Raw genomic sequence first — 23,352 nt, 5'->3', positions numbered from 1 at the left:
CCTTCTGGCAACATTACGGGGCCGATGAGCCCACGCTCTAGCTTATTCAAAGAAGAAATAGCGATGAATATGTTGGCAAATGAACTCTATGGTTGTATTACTTTGTATAAAGACAATGGTACTGGCATTACCCCATCTGCCTGTTGACTGTTTCATAGGAATAAATTGAGGATTGTATAATATGCAGCATATCACCGCACAAGCTGATTTAGAAGCCACCGTCAATTTTTCTCTAGGGGTTTAATTTCTAAGACAGGTGAAATTGTTTGGAAGAGCACTCCTGTTGTAGGTTACAAAACCAGCTGAGCTAAAACATTTGGTTATTGTGTAAGTAAAAAACAAACTAAAATATTTGCAAATGCGGGAGAGTTGTATAACGTATGTTACAAACCATTACATGAAATGATTTCAACCCCACAGGTCCACCCATTAATCTGACCTGCAATTTGGCTCATTTTTTGCCTGAAAATGACTGACATTATTTGTCAATTCCACTATGATTGTACCGATCACTCAACGAAACCCAAAAGAGTTTAATTACACCGACCTGCCATTTGGCTATTTCTGGCTCCTCTTCGCTGGAACTGGACTCTGAGCTGCTGGATGATTCGTCCTCGTTGCTCCAGACCGGTGATTCCTCAGGCTTCCTCTTCTTGACCGGAGGAGGGCGGTCTTCGTCGTCGCTGCTGTCGTCTCTCTTCCCTTTGACCCTTCCTCTCGGCGAGTCTCCCCTCCCACCGCTGTTCTTCCTCTTGCCGTTCTTGCCACCTTGGACGCTGCCCTTTGACCTCTTCATGTCGGCCAATGAGATGCTTTCGTCCGTCTCGCTCCGGCTGGCCTTACCGTTCCCGTTCCGTTTCCCTTTCTGTCCTTTCCCGGACGTCTTCTTCTGATTGGCCGGAGCCTCTGCCTCCAGTCTCGCAATCTCTTTCTTTGTTAGTTTCTTACCCTTTGCCCCTTTCTTTGTAACCGCACTCTTTTCGTCTTTCCTGCCATTTTGAATCTTCCCTTCATCGTCTCTTGAGGTACTCGTGTTTCTTCCTCCTTTCTTCGATGCCGTCTTCTCCCCATCCGACTGCCTGCCTCTCTTCTTGGTGGTCGCCGGAGCTCCTCTGGCCTTCTTCCCGGTCGGGCTCGCCATCTTAGATAAGGGGACGTCATCGTCGTCGTCTTCATCGCTGTCATATGGAATTAAAGAAACAGACACGGTTCGGTAAAACCATGGTACATTTGACTTGTAGTGAAACATCCCGACCTGAAATAGGTGGGTCAGATATTCCTTGCATGTTCATCAATGACTCACAGACAGCCCCTTTTTGCATTTACAAGTACCTTGTCTCCCCCAGAGACGCAATATCATGCTTGCAATGGCCAATCTCATTTTAGAACAATCAATGCTTTTATCACCCATCTCGCCCCCGGATCCCATTCTCATGATGACCCCTACCCCTCCTCCCCTCCCCCGGGACCAAAGCATTATATTGTGACCAATCCAGCCATCAGTTACAATCAAAACACTCTGTGCAGCCAAATTTGTAATAAGCTTCTACGATTAGAAAGATTTCGTTTTGAGAATGTGAGCAAGAACAGAAACTTGGCTTCCCATAAATACTGTTGGGCAATGAAAGCTATAGTATCTTTGCTTGGAAAACTGGAACAGATGCCACCAGTTTGATATAAGCACTTGCAGTGACCCCCCAACCCAACCCCCACACCCCCACCACCCCTGGGCCCAATACACACATTCCTTAATTGGATACAGAGGATCCTATCCATGAATATGTCCTTCCATTCCTAGGTTTATTTACCTCTCTGCCACTTTGCTGTTTTTCTTCTTTTTTCTTCCAGGTGTTGATGTTGTTGTGGTCTCTTTTCCCTTTGTTCCTTTCTTGCCGGGGGCTTTAACTGTTTTACCCTTCCCCTTCTTTGCAGGTGGCTCTGGACTGCAAAATTAGAATAATTAAAAAATTAACCATTTTGTCCCTTTTTCATGGTGTTTGCAGTGTCTTACATGAAGAACTTTAAGTCATGTTTTGGAAGGGATACTGGATATCAAATTTGCTGTTTACCTTCCAAAACATCCTCTTAAGTGGTGATCCACAACCTAAAGCCCGGGTCACATCTGCGCGATTCAACACGCGATTCAACTCGCAACACAATTGAAAGTTGAATCGCGTAGTTAGACATGGGTATCAACTTGTTGCGCAATAAAAGTTGCGCCGTCGATTTGGGTTGATTTGCAATAGAAGCAACTTTTCTGATTCGCGTGATTTTAGTTGCGAGTTGAATCGCGTGTTGAATCGCGCAGATGTGACCCGGCCTCATAAGGGTCGCAACACAATGTTTGTGGGTCGCAAAGGAGTTTCGTTGGGGTCGCAATATCATTGCAGGAATCACAACAACAAAAACTTTAATTTGCTTGCAACCCTGCACACTGCAGTGCGTGTTCATCTCAAGATTTGCATCTTCTCCTCTTCACGGCCAAGATGGAAGAGCTTGCGGCAAGAAAGCAGAGCCAACCATCTCACTACCGGCCATATTTTCCGGTGGAGTTGCGATGGGTTGAGAGGAGATGAACGATGGGGTCACTGCCCAATGCCAAAAATTTTCGGCTGGAACAAGGCCTAAAACGGTCGCTGACTACAGCTCTAAATGTGACAATGTTTCCTGAATGTTCCACCGAGCCTTGTAGTACCAGCACAACAGCGTCAGTTAGGTACACATGAACATTGCCTGTACATGTACATTTATTGTGGCTATGAGTACCAGTAAAATGTTCAGGGCTTGAGGTGCCAGTAGGAGTAATTTATCTTGCGAGAGTACATTATCTGTACTTGATTTCCCACATCTCAAAAGTACAAGTTGGACATCCACAAGGGCCAGTACAACTGTATAAGTACAAGTGCAAACTGGCTATAACTATAGTTGTAGTCTCCACAAAGTACGACAAGTTTATTGTCATGGACAATATAATATCCACCAGGATCAGGCATCAAATTATTCCAAATTTAGCCAATCATAAAGCAATACAAGTTTTGTCGGCAACAGAATAAGGGAAGGCTATTAAACTGAATATTTGTTTGGTCACTGACTGTTAAAAAACAACACAGTGGCCGTTTACATTAGGCCATCAAGTTTAACCAACCTACAGAGCGTATTTTATTCAACCGGGCAAAATAGAACTCCTTCCTAAAGTTTTTCCAAGACATGAATCTTACTGAGGGAGTTACTGCTGATGTCAACATTAATTGAGGCTGAATTTGTTGTCACCAGTACTTTTCTCATATTGCAGAATGCACTGTATGTATATACATATATAGCAATAAAAACTATTTAATTGAATGTAAATCAATAGTTACTCAAAAAACAAAATAGGGCAGACAGACAATCGCATCAACATTTCTTTCATAATTTCCTTTCACTTGTTTAATTAACAAGGTAATTATCATGAGTTGATTCTACTGACTTTTGTATATATGTTTCACAGATGTTTGCAGATATTTTCTAAAGGTGCAAGAGAAATTGTACAAAGTGCAAAATGGGAGACAAGGAATTTTCTTTCAGGAAAGCAAAGCAAAAATTTGCCAAAAAAAGTGCAGGTTTTCTAGAAGTGCATTAATTATTTGATACTACTGTACAGAAGCAGATTTTAAAGTGCAACTTTAGTGTATACTGTAAGGTTAAGACATTTCGGCCAATATAATAATCCAACGAGCAAAGTAACACACAATAAGCAAAAACTCATAGCTTCCCAGACTAGATGTTTACATCTTGTGTTCTTTCACATTTGCTTGGTTTAGAGATATCAAGGAATATTAAACCATTAGTTCATTTATTATATTATATACTGATAAAGTGGACGTTGTGTTCATTAGGTTCACTCTTTCAATACTGTTACATACACAAGTGCCACATCATCGGGAAGCATAGAAATATTTTTTTTTGGGGGGCGGGGGGGGGGAGTTTTTATTTTTTTTAAAAGGCAGGATATTTCATGCAGACAGACCCTAATGGCTGTACAGTATCTTGGCAAGAAGGAGGTGTTCAAGGTTACCCCCCCACATCCCCCCCCCCTGGTACGATATAGAGTTTATCATCATGTTTCATTTGAAGAGCAAGGTGAAGAGACTTGAGAGAGATATACCTGTTTGATGTAGAAATAACCTGTGAGTTTAGAAAATGTATTACAATGCAATACATCCACATCAGGGGAACTTCATAAAACTTTGGATACAGTTATGTACCATCAAAATGCAGCTGCTGTTGAAATTTTCCCTGATGATTCCAGCTATGTATATCACTACCAATATATATATATCTTTTGAGATCCAGCTTTAGGAATCACATATGATTTCGAGATGGTTAGCATCATGTTTGATCTCTAAAGTAAGGCAAATATATCACGAAAACAGAATGGTATTTTTCGATACAGGTGACAAACGCCTACAGTGGAATTACGATCTTCCTAACGGGTTTCGAACCTCTGAACATACAATCAGCATCCATAGCCTAGTGGTTAGGGTGTCCACATATGAAGCGGGAGGCCGGGGTTTGAATCCCGGTGCAGGCTGGAAGTTTTTTCATTGTTCTGGATTTTCCAACTCACTACGATTTCAAATATATAGCCTCATAAGCCATTGCAAGCCAACCTAATGGAATGACCATGAATATGTTTCATTGAAACAAAAGAGTGTACCACTAGACTCTGACGATTTGGCTTTGTTACGCTATAAAAATTCCTATATATAAATAAAAATACAATTCTTACCAGTTTGAGACTTTTTTGTACATTATGAAAGGCGAATGTTGTTTTGGCATCAAACATCTGTTTTGGGGCTAACCTAATGTAGAGTGACTGTATAGTTTATGGACATTACAAGCTACCATAGTTTCTTACACAATGCTTCCTAAACCATTAGGGTTTCATTTTTCTCTGCAGAGTTATCAACTTCGATGGTACGGTATAAATAGTAATATTACTGCACTGGAGAAAACCAATAGCATGTTTATTTGTGTGTATGTATGTGGGAAGTGGGGCGGGGACAAGGGAGGGGGGAGAGCACCTAGAAAAATATAAACCAGCTAGCATTAAACATCTCTGTCATCATCGTTAAGAGACGTATAAAACAATTAGTTGAGAATTCAAATATTACAGTAAACAGAGCCTTAAAGTAACTGCGGTTTTGACAGAACATTTGACTCTCATTTTCAACTATTTTTCAACAAAAAAGACTCGCATTTTCAACTATTTTTCAACAAAAAAGACTCGCATATTCAACTATTTTTCAACAAAAAAGAAAAGACTGTCGGAAGGAAGGAAGCCATGCTCTTTTTTTGTTCCATGCTAGGATGCATAATTTGTACAAACACACACGCACTCGTGTACGTACATACACACGTACATACAGGTAAACACACATGCAGCGCTTACACTGACTCTTCCTCATCCTCAGAGACCATATTTTGACTGATAGCCAAGTTCTTCCGTAAGGCTTGAAGAAAACACCTGATGGAAAGTATTGTGTTAGGGTAGAATGGGTCAGTATAACATTAGGCTTGAGTTGAGTCCGGAAAAACATTGATAACTCAAGTACCACCACATGATAAGACTATAGATGCAAGTAGATACAAACATGTAGATACATTCTGGAAGTTCTGAAAGATCACTTGTGGCATTGCTTCACGTAGCATTACATGTATATGTGCGGTATAATAGACTTTCCACAACTAAATTGTTTGTTTTTTGTCGTAATTATACCTGTCTTGAAATTTGCTCGTTAATTTATCTATTTCTGGTTTTGATTTGGTTCGCCCACAGTAGACTTCTCTATGTACACAGCTAACAAAATCTAGCCCCAATCATCTCTGTCAGAAACTGTATGCAAATGACCCTTGACCCTTCTCAATATAGAAGGAGCATCATTTCATTTCATAAATTAAGGGTCAATGTTGCTTCAATATCGACATTTCAATGTGAGCCAGGTCAGACATTTATTAAATTCATATTTCTGTCTTTATTGTCTTACTTTTCATTTCTTACTTTTTTTATTTTAAAGCTTTTGCCTAGTACAGGTCATATTTCTTCAACTAACAATATCTTGCCACAATCATGCAACTCACTGCCAGAAAACCATAAATAACCGCCCCGACAACCAGGTCATTCCATAAACTTACGGGTCAAATGTCAATAACACTGCTTCAATATTGGCTATTACACTGTGAGTCATTTGGACATTATTCGGCATGATTGACAAATCGGTCGTATTACACTTTACGTAAGTTAGCAACACAGACTTTATGCGTTGAATTTTTAAGCTAATTTCAAGCACAACAGACATTTCACTTTTTAATGGTAGTGGCCATGACCTTCATGAAAATTTGTTCATGTTTTGAGAACCCTGCAACTTTAGGATCCATCTACCATATTGACTGTACTTTATGGGCATCAGGGACTCCCAAAAAAAATGTGTCAAAAAATTGGACCATCGTTTATTGGAATGAGCAATTTCAGTTAATGTTTTGGTTCAACCAACGAATTCTGTATACATATTTCAGATGCATGTCAATGGCTTCTTCTCTCCAACAAACAACTGATGCAGCAACAGCTGATTCTTTCTCAAGTTACGGTTCATATACACCAAGGGGAGGGGAGGGGGATACATGAACACACTTTGAATAGGGCTCTGTGAAAGTCAATCTAATTCATCAACATCTCACTCACTTATCATACGTGCTGTCGAAACTATCACTAACAATATCCCCTCCCCTTCCCCCACGATCTGTCCGGGATAAATGGTGATATTCTCTATTTTTGGGAGCACATGAACTTTCTTTGTTGTCCCTAGGGGATACGCTGACAGAAAGCAATGATGACCTAGACATACATTAAACCTATATGAAATACCATGTCATGTCAAAACATTGCACAGTTCAAATTTGTTGTACATTGTGCCTAGACAGAAAGACAACATGCTAGAAACCTAACATGTTTGTCTGTCTACATGTAAGACTACGTCTAACCTTTAACCTTTGACCTGTCTACCAAATACCACAACCAGTCCATGTCAAACCTACCTGACACAACAGGTTACGTTACTATCAATGCACCCCAGTTGCGACAATTTTGTCTATATACTGGAGTGTCATGTCCCGCTTTCAGAGCACTTGTATTATCAGTACTGGCAGTACGAATATCATGTTTCTATCAGATAAAGGTTAGGAACTGTCTGTACTGTCAATACGAGTGCTTTGAAGCATTATGTGGGAGGACAATTTAGAGAAAAAGAAAATTGTCAAAACTGGCTGATCAATTAATCGAACTGAATCGTGGGTAGTCATATCAACAGAGGGCGCTGTTATATAGTTCCTAACAAATTCCACGAAACTTGACAAGCTGCAGTCAACAGATCGTTGCGATACCATGAGTTGATCACTAGTAGAATCTATACAACTTAGGTTTTACTTATTGAAGAAGGAATCTTTTGAAACCTATTTTCAAAGTCTCTAGTTGAATTAACTGCATTATGCACCTTAAGTTGTGTTCTTCTGAAACATGTTTTTCATTCAGTGAATCTCCAGAACTCATCGATCATCCACTGCGTAGGTAATGCAAGTTCGTCTGGCGTGGAAGCTCTTTCCCGTGATCGTGTATCCTTAATTCAGAGAATTATCGTTTAACAGTACAGATCGGGCAAAATGAGAACCTATGCAGACAGCGCCCTCTGTTGAAACGTTGGAGCTGCATAGGTAATGCAAGTTCGTCTGGCGTGGAAGCTCTTTCCCGTGATCGTGTATCCTTAATTCAGAGAATTATCGTTTAACAGTACAGATCGGGCAAAATGAGAACCTATGCGGACAGCGCCCTCTGCTGAAACGCTGGAGCTGCATAGGTAATGCAAGTTCGTCTGGCGTGGAAGCTCTTTCCCGTGATCGTGTATCCTTAATTCAGAGAATTATCGTTTAACAGTACAGATTGGGCAAAAAGAGAACCTATGCGTACAGCGCCCTCTGGGGCGCCCCATACCTTAAATTTGTGAGACAAGATGTTTTCTGCGTTTAAATGTTTAACTACAAGGATTTTCAGTGGCGAACAAATGGCTGTTTGCCACATGGATCTCCTGGGGGGGGGGGATGGACATCCAATTACGAGTTGAATATCAAATGGATCATTTCACAGTGACACAAAGTCAATGAATAGCTAAAAAGAATACAAAACATTTGGCTTTCCTGACCTTTTCTTCTTTTTCTTTCTCTTCTTTTGTTTTGCCTTCGGTGGACGGGGCGGTGGGATATCTTCCCGGTACAGACGGGTCCCGTAGAAGTACCAGTAGATCGCCCCCTTAGAGTCTACCCCCAACCGTTCAACTCTCAGGGTTTCTCCGTCGTAATCCTTTGAAAAGAAGAAAATGTAATAGAGATACCTAGTTAATTGGAGTACACATTGAGGCAGGGGGGTGGGAGAAGGAGGGGGAAAGAGTCAAGGATTAGTGGTTGGACAGTTGTAAAGGGTAGTCAAAATCATTTTAGTCAAGGAAAGTTGTTACATAAGTTGTCAGGGGTGATTGTCAAGAATAGTAGAAATCAGATTGTCACTGATACATACAGTAGTTGTAGAATATTTGTCAAGCATAGTTAAAACATTTAGTCAAAGATAGATGTTGGACACTTGAAAGAGCTTATATATATATTAACAGTCCAGTACTACATATCACACTTGTAGATCCAAGTTAATTCTCCTTTCCTATCACCGAGGCTAAAAATTGCAAAATCAATGATATCTCTCAAATGTTCCTACTGCACCTCCCTTTATGTCTTATTGTGTAACACAGTGTACAGGCTGGATTCTAATAATAATAATAATAATAACAGAGATTTATAATGCGCACGTATCCACCCTACAGGGTGCTCAAGGCGCTGATTATTACCCCTGGTCATTGGTAACTTGTCACACCCACACACCAAAGTGTGCACAATTCAGTCAATCTCTCCTGGGGCACCACAGTGCACCACAGCCACGTGTCCCCCGGGGGACTTCCCATAGGGTGCAGCCACAAACCGGCGCACGCAACTATAATTACAAGTTACCTCGCAGGTCCCCATTTATACACCTGGGTGAAGAGAGGCAATGGAGATAAAGCGCCTTGCCCAAGGACACAACGCAATGATCTGGCCAGGGCTCGAACCTGTAATCCTTAGATCACAAGTCACTATACTGTACCTTCAAGATACTGACGTCATTAGCGTCTAATCTATAATCGCAGAGAGTGTACAGGATCTCGACCTTCATCAGTGTTGATAAGGACTGGAAGCTAGTGTCTACATTGTTGAGTGGATTCACTCGGTTCTCCTTCTCCCAGTGAATGTTACAGATGTCTCTCAAATAGTCATTGTAGTTACTGTCGCTAAAAGAGAAAAAATTAAAACGAAATAAAGAGAAAACAGTTCAGAGTGAGCACCATTTAGCAACTCCACTCAACGCGTGTACTTTCCCATCTACTGTACCATCTATGGGTAGCCAATCAAAAATGTGTTTATAACAAATAGCTTTGCAATCCAACAAGACCCACTTTCAGGTTGTGTTGTTGCACAATTCCTTTTGTCTCCAAACTCTGCAGTCATAAACCAACCCTTTTTGGATATTTGTTCAATTTTAAAATCCATCTGAACATTATAGGATAATACTTTGGTGAAATTGTTGGGGTACAGCAGGTCAAGTTCCATCCCTCCCCCCCCCTCCCACCCACCCTCCTTCCTCTCTCATCTTTCTTTCCACATTCACAGCTTTTTCTTCCTACTCCCCTTTCTTTCCTTTTCCACCTCCATTGCTAATTACAGGTCTCCCATTGTTACACTCCTCAGAGTTCATCTCCACAGGTAAAGAAAGTTCACTCAAACGGCCCACATCTTAACACATCTTTTGCCCTTCCCATTTGTTACAACTGTGTAAATAGCAACAAGGCAAGAAAAAATTTAACAGAAAATGGTAACAAGTGAAAAAATATATATAAAAACAAGGCAATGCATACTCTATGTCTTCAGTTTCAAACGATCCTTTTAGCAGAGCTGTCAGGAGATCAACCACAAATCTGCTGTTGTAGGCTTCTGAATCCTGATATAAGGCCTCTTCTAGCTCCTGAATTGGCAAGAAAAAACATAACTCAAGCACTGAATGGTGTATATCTAATGTACAGTACTACAGTATGCATAATAACACCAACCAGAGGGGGGTGGGGAGGGGGAGGGCAGATATTAGCTCAATAATACAATGTTAAGTTGCTAAGAAATCACACCAATGGATAGATGCAAAAAATGCATGAAAACAAAACATTTATAATAACCTGTCATGTTCTTCAGATATGAGCATACTACTGTACAGTATATGTGCTGAATATGTAAAGTTGCAACAAATGTCAGTTATATTTGAAAAATCAATAAATTAACTTATCAATTGACATGCTACTGTACATCACTATAGTTATAGCTGGAGATACTTGCATTCCTACTGTAATTTGATTATTCTTGCACTAACTTGAAGGGTTAGCCATGGGTGTTCAAACCAACTTCAGTCCAAGGCCTTCGAATGGAAAGTCAATCCCTTCATACAGCAGTAACAATGAACTGAGAAAACCATTTCATTATTTTACATGAAAGCCTGATAGTGATACCTTGACTTTCATCATGTAAATGTTACAAATATCTTGGGGTTGGGGTGTATGTTGATGGTGTTCCTAATGGAATTCTGTGAATCCCACTCATTTTCTTTACATACATAGGATTTTGTCATCCTCTCTATGTAAAGGCCCGGTCACACTATACCAATTTTTTATCGGAATACTATCCGATTTTCCCGGAGGAATCGAAACAGCCTGTTTTTCGTTCGGGTCTTCTAGCCACAGTGATAAAGGACCTGATTTGCTATCTGTTGAGCCATTCCGATGTGGAATAGCCCTCTCCTAACTTTTGATAATGACTCTGTTTCCTTTTATCGGATAGCTATCCGATTTCTCTTCCGATTTTTATCGTTTTTCGATGTGACGTCACTTCAGAATGTAGTCCGTTCCAGAACCCCTCGGATTTGGAGTAGGTATTTCGAATATTCCACTGCATTCATTACATTCACTACACACTAATCTCACTCTTCGGCCTAAAATCGGAAAAATCGGACAGTATTCCGATAAAATATTGCTGTAGTGTGACCGGGCCTTTAGGTTTAAACCAAGGGTGGATAAAAGGATTTTGAAAAATAGCATTGTAGCCATGTGATCCTTGTTCAAGCTGACTTCCATCAAGGGGGTGGTGGGTCTTCCAAGGCAAAACAAAAGCTAGAGTTTTAGAGATGAAATGATGCATTATAAGGCTTAGTTAGGCTAATATAAGGTCTATAATTAAGTCTACATGCAAAGATGTGCTAATAAATACTCTAATAATTCTGTGGGATTTAAAATTGGGATTGTACACCCCCACACAGGATCAGCACCTGTATCCTTTGAAGTTCTTTCCTGGGTGCCGTACTGTAGAAAATGACAATGTTACACCCGTCCAACTCAAGAGCAATATTACACCAACTTTAACTTTTATGCCACCATGAGCTTTGATACAGTAACAGCACTAACCCAGCTTTTAGTTAGTAAGTATGGCGTTCTTAGGCCAAAACCTCAGCGGCTTGCTAACTTTGGGCCCAGGCCTAGTGTAGGTCAGGCTTCATGTACCTAGGCCTAAGTTAGACCTAGGCTAGGAAAGCTACTGTGAACTAGCCTAGCATTTGACAAATGGTAAACCTGGCACATCCAACAAATCAACATTTTTTCATCATTAATTTTAATTAGCCAAACATGGCATTACCTCAGACATTCCGCTAGTCTAACTTAGTGCCTGAACATAACTATCTGCTTTACTCAAATTTGTTCAAGACGTTATACACAGTAGGTACACAGAGCCTAGTGTTAATCATTCTGTGCACTATTTTTGGTATCTTTGTAGTTAGGATACACCGAACCCGGTGTAATTGACATTGGTCATTATCCAATGACAAACCACAGCAGCCTACAGTAGGATTTGCACATGCTACATAAACGAGAAGTGCAACAAATATACCTCGATTTCGAAGTCTGGCAGCTTGAAAGTCGTTCGAAACAGTGAACAGAAATGAGAAATCGCGGGCACTTTCCACCATGATCGGATGGTACAAAGTGAGACATCATGGTCCTTTTCTCTGCTTGGGCTGGGATTCATTTTCTTAGGAGACCCCGCTTGTATCTTGCAAGACGGAGAATGCAATGAACTCTGGTCGGGGCTGCTAACTAGCATCGCCTGGATAGACAATCGGAGCTTCAGCATGCCAACCGCAACATGAAAAGCGCATCTAGGCCAATCTAGAAGACGTGAGTTTTACGGTACCGTGTCAAATTTTCAACATTATGTACTGTCGAAATCAACAATTTCGAGGGAGGATCACGTAACAAATAACAGGGGCTTTTTTCTTAAAGACGAGGGTCAAATAATTCTAGTCAATCTGTTGCAGTTTGGTACGATTAGAGGGCTCCACTCGCAATTTTCACTAAGATACTAAGCCCGCGTACATGCGGGTACACTGTTTCTTCCCCTATAAAGCTCGGTAATTGCAGTAATAACAAAAGCGTATAAACTTCGCGATGTGATGGTCGGGCTGGAAATTGGACATACATAATGACACTTAACAGTATGAACACAATGCAGGGCGCAATGAACAGGGGGAGGGGTCAATTGTGTGAAGACTGCCCCCTTTTGCCCCTCAACTGCCCCTTTTTGAATTTTGTTATGGTAATAAAAAGTGCTACTGTCCAGGCTTGTTACAAGAAGTGCCCTTTTAAAGTGCATTTCTTGGAAAAGTAAATCAGTCAGAAGTACTCTGTTGTTGAAATTCAAGTGCAATTATAGTGTACATGCACGTGGGTGAGAAATGACAGACTGCAGACATGATTAATTTTCGCTGGGAAGTTTTGTGGTAATTTTGTGGTATTCTCGCTCAAATCGAAGTCATATGTCCCACCACCCCTCAAAGTTTGTGCCCCACCCCAAGACTGGATCATCTTAGCTTCTGTAAAACACAACTATATTGTTTCTTTAAACATCAATCATGCACACATTCATTCTTCTGCTCACAAGTGACACGCAAACAAATGATAAAATATTTTACACAACTATTTAAATTTTCCTTTTTCTTCTGAAATTTCATAAAAAGAGAAGATGAGTTTTACATCAGAAAGCAAGTAGTGAACTGATTGAATCAAAAAGAAAAAGAAAGAAAAAAAAAACATGAAAAGAAAGAAGAACTATATGGACTTGAATGGAAGCTGCTATTATTCAGCAAATTAGGACTATTTACATCATGAAACTAATATGTATATTAACATTAAAAAATGTTGCTATGGTGACAAATATTTACATCCTCTCACGAACAAATTTTGAGCTATTGAAATTTGCAAGACTTGATCCTGTGACCCTTCGCAAAATTGGACACTGATAAATCCACACACCTCAAACCAATGGGTTACGTTCAAAACTATTGGATTATGACATTTATCAGCTATGATTGTTACAGTTAGTGCTTAATTAGCATTGCTGCCCTCTATAATAAGCAATGTGTATTTGTTTACATATGTGCTGTTAGTGGCTGCTAACTTCAGTCAGGTATGTGGATATGATCCACGACAACGTTCAACACAGACTTACGAGAGCAGAATTAAAACATCTAAATTGTCTCTGTACTGAGATAAGTTGACAGGGTTTAGGAATATTCATCCCTCTTAATGATACTTAATGATTTTAATGATAACCTTTCATGATGTTCAACTAGAAATCATCTGTTATGAAATGCTAATTTTTTTTTTAATAAGATGCAAATAAGGTAACTGGGATAAAACTGTTGACTACATGAATAATGAAATTACCATCAAGAAAAGTTAAAGAGACATGGGTAAGTATTAATTCTGAGTACTCTCTTATGTTTCTCATCCACCCTTTTCCATAACCCCCCCTTTCCCAACCCCCCTCCCCCCCCCCTTAGTTCACTGTCCCTGTCTGTTTGCCATTATTATTTTGAACTAAATTAAAAAGAAATATATCAAACACATTTTAAAAGTATATGGCTCCCTTGCGAAATGTCTGGCCATCTTTAAGAAGCAACAGAGCAATGAGCATAGAACCCCAATGGATATATATCATTTATGTATGACAGATATGAGCAGAGTGTTCAAATCTATAAAAAAAAAAATACTGTTCAACAAATCAAATGGAATGTTAACACTTACTGATTCTATGAATTTTTATGGTATAACTCTATCTTGTTCAAAAAATAGAAAAATTTTAATTCCAAATTCACAACAAAAAAAGAGGTTAGAGATGAAATTACTGTTATAACTCTCTTTCTCCCTCCCACCCCCTCCCACTACCTCTTCTTTTTGCAATCCTATTTTAGCACTTGCCTCATTCAAGTAAATGAACTTCAGTATTTTTAAATCGCTAATTAAAGGCACCCTGCAGAATGATTTCAAAACCTTAAAAAGACCAAAAAATAATCATTAAAAGAACACAAATTGCAAAGGATTGAAAGTTTGATAAATGGTTTTAACTTCTACTCACACATTCTTCAAAAGTTCTAAACTTATAATTGTCATATTTTTACCAATAGGTTGTAAATTTGTCAAAATTGTCTGAATGTGACATCATGCAATATTTACACATAATTGGATGTTAACACCCTTCAAATCTAAGGGATCGAAGGTATGTATGTGGTTTAACCACAGCCACTCTTTCTTCTCCCATTTAATGCACTAACTGAGAATTTTGTGTCACACACATATTCTTAGTGCAATGCCTTATGTTTTCATTGGCAAACCAAGGAATTTTTTTCTCTTTTTTTTCTTGGCATAATTTGATCATTCCTGGTGTAATTGTTGGTGATGAAAGGTTACCAATAACATTTCAGTAACAGCTTAAAGTTTTCTTTAACCTTCTCCTGACTCCTTCCCTGTTCTGTTCCTTAGTTTATTCCCCCCCCCCACCCACCACTCATACATATATGTATTCCAATCATGTCAACTAGAAATCAAAGTGAAACTTCATAACACCACTTACCCCCCCCCCCCCCCAAACCTTGTCAGACTTTTCTAACAAAAGCAGGACTGAAGAGAACTCTGTAATAAAGCTTCGATTATCAATTCTGTCACAAACTCAACTTTAAAAATCTGTTGTTGTTGTGATATAAATCAAAGCTTACCATCCCCCTCCCCCCTGCCCCCCCCCCAAAAAAGAAATAAAAATATGGTTGTTACAACTCCCAAGTTTCAATGACAGATATCGTTTAAAAACAAAAACTTAAATTCTAATGACAATATAATGCTACAGAAATCCTCTAAAATCTATCTCTCATATAATTTTATTTTGCTTTTAAAGCCATTGTAAACATGAAAATTTTAAAATAGTTTTTACTATCAATAGTGTTGCATTGTTTGGCTGTGTTTGAAGTAAGAACCGGTTTTTCCAAAACCCATCTCTGTCTCTCTCTCTTTAAAGCACCTTGGAAGGATAAAATATATAGACTTTTTTATATTCAACTTTACATTAATAATATTTACAAATATTGTTAAAATGAAAAAAAAAAAAAAAAAAAAAATAACTTCCTCACCGCATGCATCAGACCCAAGCAATAAACTAGTGGCCTACACAGATCGTAAAAGAAGTCACATGTGCCAAAATTTGATACGTTTTTTTTTTAAATTCTTCTGAATGTCATGGAAGAGCTCATCAATTCATTATCTACATGAATGAATGATAAACATGTCGTTAAGTGAATGAGGCACAATGTTGAGGTCGGAGGTCGTCTGAGACATGGCAGGTCACACAACTGTAGTGGCATCTGAATTTTGAAATTGACACCTTTAATTACCTTTGCTTGTGTTACGACAGTCAAATGATCATGCAACTTAAATACTATGGCTCAATATTTGAATTACTGTTAAATGCTTAAACTGAATCAACAAGCTTACATGTCTTTGAGCAATTTATTATCATCGTTTTTTAAATTATTTTCACTTACATACCTCAGATCACTTTCCACAACAACAACAAAAAGATAAGAAAAAATCATCCGAACATTTTAACTTAGAAATCAGGCACTGAACCAGTAGGACGTCTAAATTCCATCCTTAAAAATCCAGAAACACAATAAGGTTTCTCAAACAGTAAACATATCTCTTACACAGGTTATATCCAGATCGACCCCATTGGTATAAAGTAACAAAATACAACTTGCCCAGAAAAGGGTCTCCAGTTCGTGTTTCATGTAATAAAAGGGTAAGACATTATAGTAACAGAACACCAATAGGTTCGTTTTGTCAGCTTATAAAATACTGGAAAATATACCAAATTACCAAAATATTGAAAAATAAAGAAGTTGTGATTGCTTTTATATTCACTAGAATTACTTTAAGTTACTCAAAGTTGTCATGTCTTACTTACTGTTAATCAATCCCTGAGCAGGAGGGCCACTTAGAGAAACTTGCAGAAAAGAAAAAAAAAAAATACCACTTGTAAATGAAATGTGGAAGAGTCCACTAAATATTCTTAATCCTTTATGGATCAGTGATTACATGTAAGTGATTCGTACTGACATGTAAAGTAGCATCATTTCTCCTTGATTCACTATGATGAATATTCACCATACCTGAGTCGATCATGAATAATTCAAAAGGTAACCCATACAAATTTATGCAAAATCACGTTTGTTTTATTTTATTAAAGGGTTCAAGTTTATAAAAATATGACAGTTCCTTTTTCGGACCCTATGTCGTTAATTTTTAAGTTGCAGCAAGATTTGCTTAAGATGAAGAAAATTTTATTGTGACAATCATTTTTCTTGTTTTCTGTCCATATAGAGCATTCTGTGGACTGGATACTATAAACCTTATGAACACATTCTGTAGACAACCCCGCCAAAAAAAACCTTGCCTAACTCATAACCAAATTTTTATGTTAATTTTGATGTTTTTGTTTTAGGGTTATTTGATATTAAAATCTCTTGGCAGTGTACCTGAATTAGCATGACTAGTCCAGTTTTGTTGCAGCAATAATAGAGTACAGGTTGACCCTTTTCTATTTTTACTTTCCAAAAAATTTGAAATTTTGAAATTTGTTTTTAAACAAGTACAGTTAATACATGATAGGGTAAAAAATGGCTGGGAGAGAAAGAAAAATATTGAAGTTTGAAAATACTTGAAAATAATATGATTGTGAGATTGTACCAATATTCAGAGTAAGTATTAGAATGACACAGGTGCCAAAAAAAAAAGAAGCCCCCAAAATGCATCAAGAAGTGTGAAATATGCTGAACCACATGATCATTCACAAAAAAAAGTAGATGTTCATTGGTGTCACACATTGATAGAAACATATTGTTTTTTTACTTTTTAAAGGAAGCATTACAACTTTCATAGCAGAAAACTGTGCCTTTGACAAAAGTCCACCCAAGATGGAGCCTGGCCCTGGGCACAAAAACCAAACAACTCGAAATTGCTCTCATCCCCGATCCTCTTACATCGAGACTGTAACATTAGAGATGATCTTGATCTTAGCCCAAAATGCCCCTTGTACAGAAACAATGAATGCATGCCCTTTGAATATTCATGATATAAATGAAGGTATAACTGAATATTCATAGCTTTTACACAGCATTCAGTGGCTTATGGTCTTTTGCAAATATCATTGACAAACAAGACCATTTATGGATATTTGTGAACAACAATGGGGATAATTGGGTGTAGCGTTAAATGCATATTCATTCCAGGTACTGTATATTCATGAATAGAAATAAAGGTAAACACCAACCCTAGGATATGTCCACGTGAAAATGGTCTGGTTTGTGAAGGATTTATACGTAGAAAATGTTCTTTATCTTCATGGATATGCACTTTCCATAAAATATATTTCCTTAAAATTTATCCTGTGATAATGAGATGATTTATACCAAGGAAACCGAATGTTCATAGCCTTACACAGCACCTTGAGTATATTATCACACTTAAAAGGGGCATAAAATTAAGGAAATATCCATTGTAGGATACATATCCATGACCAGACAAAATGTTCAACGTGTGATATTCAACCTTATTCCCACATCAGTTAAGTTTAATTGTATGGAAATATCCATACAATTGTATGGATATATCTGATATTAAGTGCATTTCCATGAACATAACACCACACTTTCTCCTATACACATATCATTTACAAGACAGGAACATTTGCTATGGACATCGAGAGGGTGTGGTTAATTTCTGTGAGTACTCACTTCAGTTACTGAATATTCATGATAAGAACGAAGGCAAGCGTCGTATATTCATTTCATTCACAGCATTTAAATAACACTGCATCTACATATTCAAAATCAGATTTAACAGCTTCAGAAAACATATGAAAGAGTAAAGTCTTACAGCATCATCACTTTTAAGGCAGTCAAAGTTCTAAACAGCAACGAGAATTAGATTATCCTTTACATAATTTTAAACGTTTTGAACGCTACATTTGAGCGGACAAAAAGGTTTACAAATTTTGTATATATCTACCATCATTGTTCAAGGAATATAGATCTGTTGCATTGTATCATTGAAATCCATGTCAAGAAAATTTTTTACCCGTAACATGCGTCTGACGTCTTTGATATAGTTACTACTGAAACAAATTTACGATGATGATCTGCTATCCTTGCAGAATCCTTCCAAGTACGGTCAAGGTACCGGTCGACAAACGTCTTCCGTTCGGTCTGAGTGGAGTGGAAGGGACACTTTGCTGAATAATTTACAGATCTAACTTAATTTTGATCTCTGATGTTTTACAGAGTGAAAAATACAACTTTCTGCAAGTTTTTCTGATTTTTTTTTTTATTAATTTTTTCCCTTTTTTTTATTGGGACTTTTTGTTTGTTTTTGGCTGACATAAGGAACGATAAAAAGTAATGTATCTATAATAATACTCTTTGGTAAAATTCATAAGACAGAACTTTGACTTTAAATGGACAGAATCTAGAATGCATTGTTTAAGCTGAATATGATGGTGAACGAATCGTACACAGTAAAGGGATGAGGGATTGATTTTTTAATATAAACTGGCTCCATCACTCTTGTTAAGAAATCGCACGATACGTCCAAAAGACACTTTCCAGTTTGGCGTAATTTACAGAAGACAACATTTGGCTTTCACAGAGAGGACACGGCTGGTGAAATACTCTTGATAGGTCATATAACTCATTGTACTTTGAAGTTATTATGTTTCTCATCCAGAATATAACAGGGTTTATTTTTTTTTTTCTCCTTTTTCTTTTCTTTTTTTCTTTTTGCTGCAATTTTTTCACCCGCAATGCCCAAGTTTACAAATGCACAGAAAGAGATGTGATATGAAAGATGAAAGAAATGATGGAAAGTGATTTAAAACGGATTGGAAAAAATACCCTGAGAATGAAAACAATGTTATATCTGAATCAACGTAAAATAAAAAAAGACAAATTTAAAACTTCTGCTTCGTGAAATGTCGATGATTACAATAGAATCCACTTCTAATGATAAAAAAAAAAACAATTTGTGAGATTTACGTTAACTGACCGTAAGGGAAACACTCGAGAGGCAGTGGAGAATTTTCAAGGTCGGGCTGGCCAAAAAAGTATCATACAGAAATTTATTGACGTTTTAAAGTGTCAAGACATCATCGGCTAGAAAAGGACGAAAAACCAGAGACCTCAAGATAATAAGTTTCCGAGTGCTAGCCTACCGAATATAAGCTATTACGACCTTCGTTGGTGGTGATCACTACAGAGACCATTTAATTTCTGGAATTAACTGTATGTGGTATTATTATATTCAAAGAACCACTTTAGCTATTACCTTAACTTCTATGATTTACACAGAACTACTGGAAACTTACTGTAAGACTAACTTGACCCTGTGTCGGCTCGTGTTCGCTATGCCAAGCAGTGTGACAGTTTTTTTTTCGTTCAAATATATTTCACGAAAACTATAAGTACGACTCGTTTCGTCTTTTTGCAAGCCGAGGTCGCAGTAGTAACACTGTACAAAATATGTTAATGCAAACCTGGATTCTATGGGGGGGGGTGATGCTTCCCCCTTCCCCATGCAGCTTAGTGTTTATTCATTTTCTTTTTTGAACAGTGTTTAATGCCAGTTAAGTAAACCATAACAGTGAAGCATAGCTGTAGCTCGATCTGTTTGGATTTTGTTTTGACTGTTAAGATAAGCACACTAAAATACAGGATGCCAGCAGCATCTGAAAATTATTTGTTTAGAAATGGAGGTGCTAAATTATCAACAAGTGACAAGGAAGGGAATATTCGTCCCTCTAAGTGACTCTTTTCTCCCTTCATTACCTCCATCCCCACCCCCTCCCATGATGTTACAGAAACCAACCAAAACAACATTTAGATATCACTGTGAACCTGCTGGGCACAGCAGTAGAATTTCATACATTGTTTTTGCCAAAACTTAAGCATAAGACAAACATCCAAAATAACATGAAATGCTTGGTTTCATTTCCATCAGCTTTCTGCGTAAATATCATATCCACGAGGGATAATATATTGTATCACGAATGTAGCAAACTTTTGTAAGGCCGAATAAAATGAATATAGACCCTGGGCCAGAATAATGTCTTTTTGAGCATATTAGGATGATTCAGACAACCTTGAGCAAATACATATCTTACCTCCAGCAAATAATTCATTTTTCTTAATTTTTCTTCTCTTTTGGGGGGCAACATTTTTAGAAAAATTAAACCACTGAACTTTTTGTTTCTTGAAAAGATCTTCCTCTATAGAAAACTGTTTACTTTGTTATTAATTGAAATTGCTAATCTTTAAAGAAGATTCTCCTCCACTCAAAGCGACTACTTTTCCCTTAATGTTTCTTTATTCCCTTTGGTAACAATCATTTTATTCGGTTGAGACCATCGGTTTGTCTGAAGTAGAGTAAAACTTTTTAATAACAATCACGTTTCATTTATTAAGACCATATCACTCTAGCCGCAAAAAATGTTGCATATACTACATCGACATCAACTCTTGATTACACAATTCTTCCATGAAAGCAGCTATATGAAAGATTCCATTTTCTTCAAGTACAAATTTACTACAGATTCTTCCAATTCCATGATTCATGAACCCTCTAACATGGACCCCACCACAGCAACATGTGAAGACTGCACCCCACTCCTCCTCACCTAGAAGCATTCTGGTTCTGCAATCTCTCTTCTGAAATTCCTTTTTGGCAACCAAGCCCAGACTACAAGCATCCAATCTTTATCTCCTCTCGTAATCAATGTACCGTTTCTCACCTTTCTCCATCCCTCGCTAGCTGTATCCATGTCCTTTACTTAAAGCATTCAAACTGTATCTCTACCTGCGATCTTTCTTTCCTCTACTTCCCAAAATGCGTGAGCCGCATCCAAGGCTTCAACTTAAAGCATCTCGGTGATCTCTCCTCGGCTTTCCTCTCTCCGAGATTTTATTACAGGCATCAGTCTTAATCTCCTCCTAAACTCAATCTCTCCTACACTTCCCTCAACGTTTGCCGTATCCAAATCCTTCACGTAGAGCATCGAGGTTCACTTGCTCCAAGGATAATTCTCTCTGGTTATTATTTGTGCCAAAACATTTTGTAATAAAATTGCAGCTCACATGAATGGAAATAACAAAATAACTTGTACATTCTCCACCAAATGAAAGAATCCATTTGTTCCACACCATGGATCATGTAAAAATGGAGGAACTTGACAACGTTCACGCAGACAATATTAAAAGATTGAGAAGGATGAAGGGACCACGCTCTGTTCTCATCACCTGCGTATGAGTGCAACGCTTAGACATTTGAGTCGCTTCAACTGTCACAATTTATCAGAGATCAGCTATTTTGTAATTTACGGCAGATTTTTAGGTTGACAGTAAGACAACTGACCATTGCAGTATAAGTAATCCAAACTTCGGTTCTTGAGGACCATCGCCCACAGCGAAAAGAGCGATGACCACTGGTTACCCAATTGATAGGAACATGGTCTGTGGATACCCTTTCACGAATAAAAAACTAGGCCTGGTATTTTAAAACCGATCGACACGTCTCATTACCATAATTAACATTCTATTGCATATTCATAGATCAGCTGTGAATCCCACCATCGGCAATAACGTCAGTGAGTCTACCCCTTAATACAGGATGTGTGCGCAAAACTCTTTGCACCAAAGTTTTTATTAAGGCATCTCGGTTTCTCAATCCTAACGGTCCTCCCCGGTGCTACCTGGGAGAGAGATCGAGATTGGTGATATCCTCGTCTTCATAATCTTGCGACATGAAAGTAATCTGCGTGGGAACCTCCGCGATGGCTTTAGGGGGTCGAAATAAACCTCCTTCTTCTAGGATCCTTGGCAGGGGAAGTTTTGAGCTGATGTCATTCAATCTGTAAGAATGAAAAAAATAAAAAATATGTACTACAGATTTCACAGCAAAGTGCCTTGTAATAGTACATGACCGTAAGCTTAAAGGGTGTGAAGACTTGCGCAAAAAGAAACGTCTATTGCCGGTAATTTGACCTAGTTTTGAAAGAGGTGTAACAGAAGTGTTAGACACCACCATCAACCCCAGAAAGTACACACACAGCTTGCTACCGTCGGTAATTAGACACTAGTGTACAGTCAGTACATACATCTGCGGTCAATACCCACAGCACAGTATACAAACGATATAGCGATGGACATCGCAGGTCCAGCTAAAGATAACAAGGTTCACGTTTCATTACTGTCTGCATTTTGTAGCGACACTAACAAAACGTCACTTGCAAGCAACAGAAAGTTAATTTTTTCAGATGGCCGTACGCGGTTTGGGGAGAGTCTTCACACCCTTTAAGTTAAACTGTTCTACACCACATCGCTGTATGTAGGCTGTAAACATCAGAAGGCTATCAGACCTGCGAAACAGTCTAGCACACGGATCATTAGATCAATTCCTCTGAGGCAGTACAAGAATTCAATAGCATTAAATAGTAAACTAAAAACAGGGATGAGCCTGGGGTAAAAAAAAAAAAATAACGGAACTTTGCAAAAATTGAGGTATATGCTTGTATCTTTAAGGAGCAGTTTGCATATGCTACAGTGTGTTAGTATATTAGTTTTTGTCCCCATGCAGGTTGGATATCCATATGTAATGAAAAACATGCAAACGTCGGATGAAATGATACGTTGTTGTTAGAAATTCACGGAAATTGAGAGGTGATATTCCGCGAATTCGCGATTAGTGATTTTCTGCCACACATTGTACGTCATAT

General features: G+C 38.3%; 2 protein-coding genes across 5 annotated transcripts in view; both read right to left on the bottom strand.

Moving 5' to 3' along the window:
* The window catches only part of LOC139969526 (uncharacterized), a 28,478-nt gene extending 16,023 nt beyond the window's left edge, over positions 1-12,455 (bottom strand). Inside the window, exons 1-7 of one of the 2 annotated variants that reach the window (XM_071974580.1) lie at positions 12,094-12,455; positions 10,026-10,132; positions 9,218-9,401; positions 8,232-8,389; positions 5,432-5,506; positions 1,809-1,943; positions 548-1,178 (exon numbers count right to left, since the gene is read on the bottom strand). In XM_071974580.1, coding sequence (XP_071830681.1) covers positions 548-1,178; positions 1,809-1,943; positions 5,432-5,506; positions 8,232-8,389; positions 9,218-9,401; positions 10,026-10,132; positions 12,094-12,336 — 1,533 coding nt within the window. In that variant the 5' untranslated portion in view covers positions 12,337-12,455. The remainder of the gene's footprint in view (positions 1-547; positions 1,179-1,808; positions 1,944-5,431; positions 5,507-8,231; positions 8,390-9,217; positions 9,402-10,025; positions 10,133-12,093) is intronic. The other variant, XM_071974581.1, reaches the window with a different exon arrangement.
* A 726-nt stretch (positions 12,456-13,181) lies between these two features.
* The window catches only part of LOC139969530 (retinoic acid receptor alpha-like), a 55,602-nt gene continuing 45,431 nt past the window's right edge, over positions 13,182-23,352 (bottom strand). For all 3 annotated transcript variants that reach the window (XM_071974595.1, XM_071974594.1, XM_071974596.1), the window contains one exon: positions 13,182-22,488. In XM_071974595.1, the coding sequence (XP_071830696.1) occupies positions 22,326-22,488 (163 nt within the window). In that variant the 3' untranslated portion in view covers positions 13,182-22,325. The remainder of the gene's footprint in view (positions 22,489-23,352) is intronic.

This window comes from Apostichopus japonicus, chromosome 7 (assembly GCF_037975245.1).
Source record: "Apostichopus japonicus isolate 1M-3 chromosome 7, ASM3797524v1, whole genome shotgun sequence".
In the NCBI taxonomy this organism is placed as follows: domain Eukaryota; kingdom Metazoa; phylum Echinodermata; class Holothuroidea; order Aspidochirotida; family Stichopodidae; genus Apostichopus; species Apostichopus japonicus.
The sequence above is the reverse complement of the archived record's forward strand: the minus strand, read 5'-3'. Positions and strand labels throughout refer to the sequence as shown.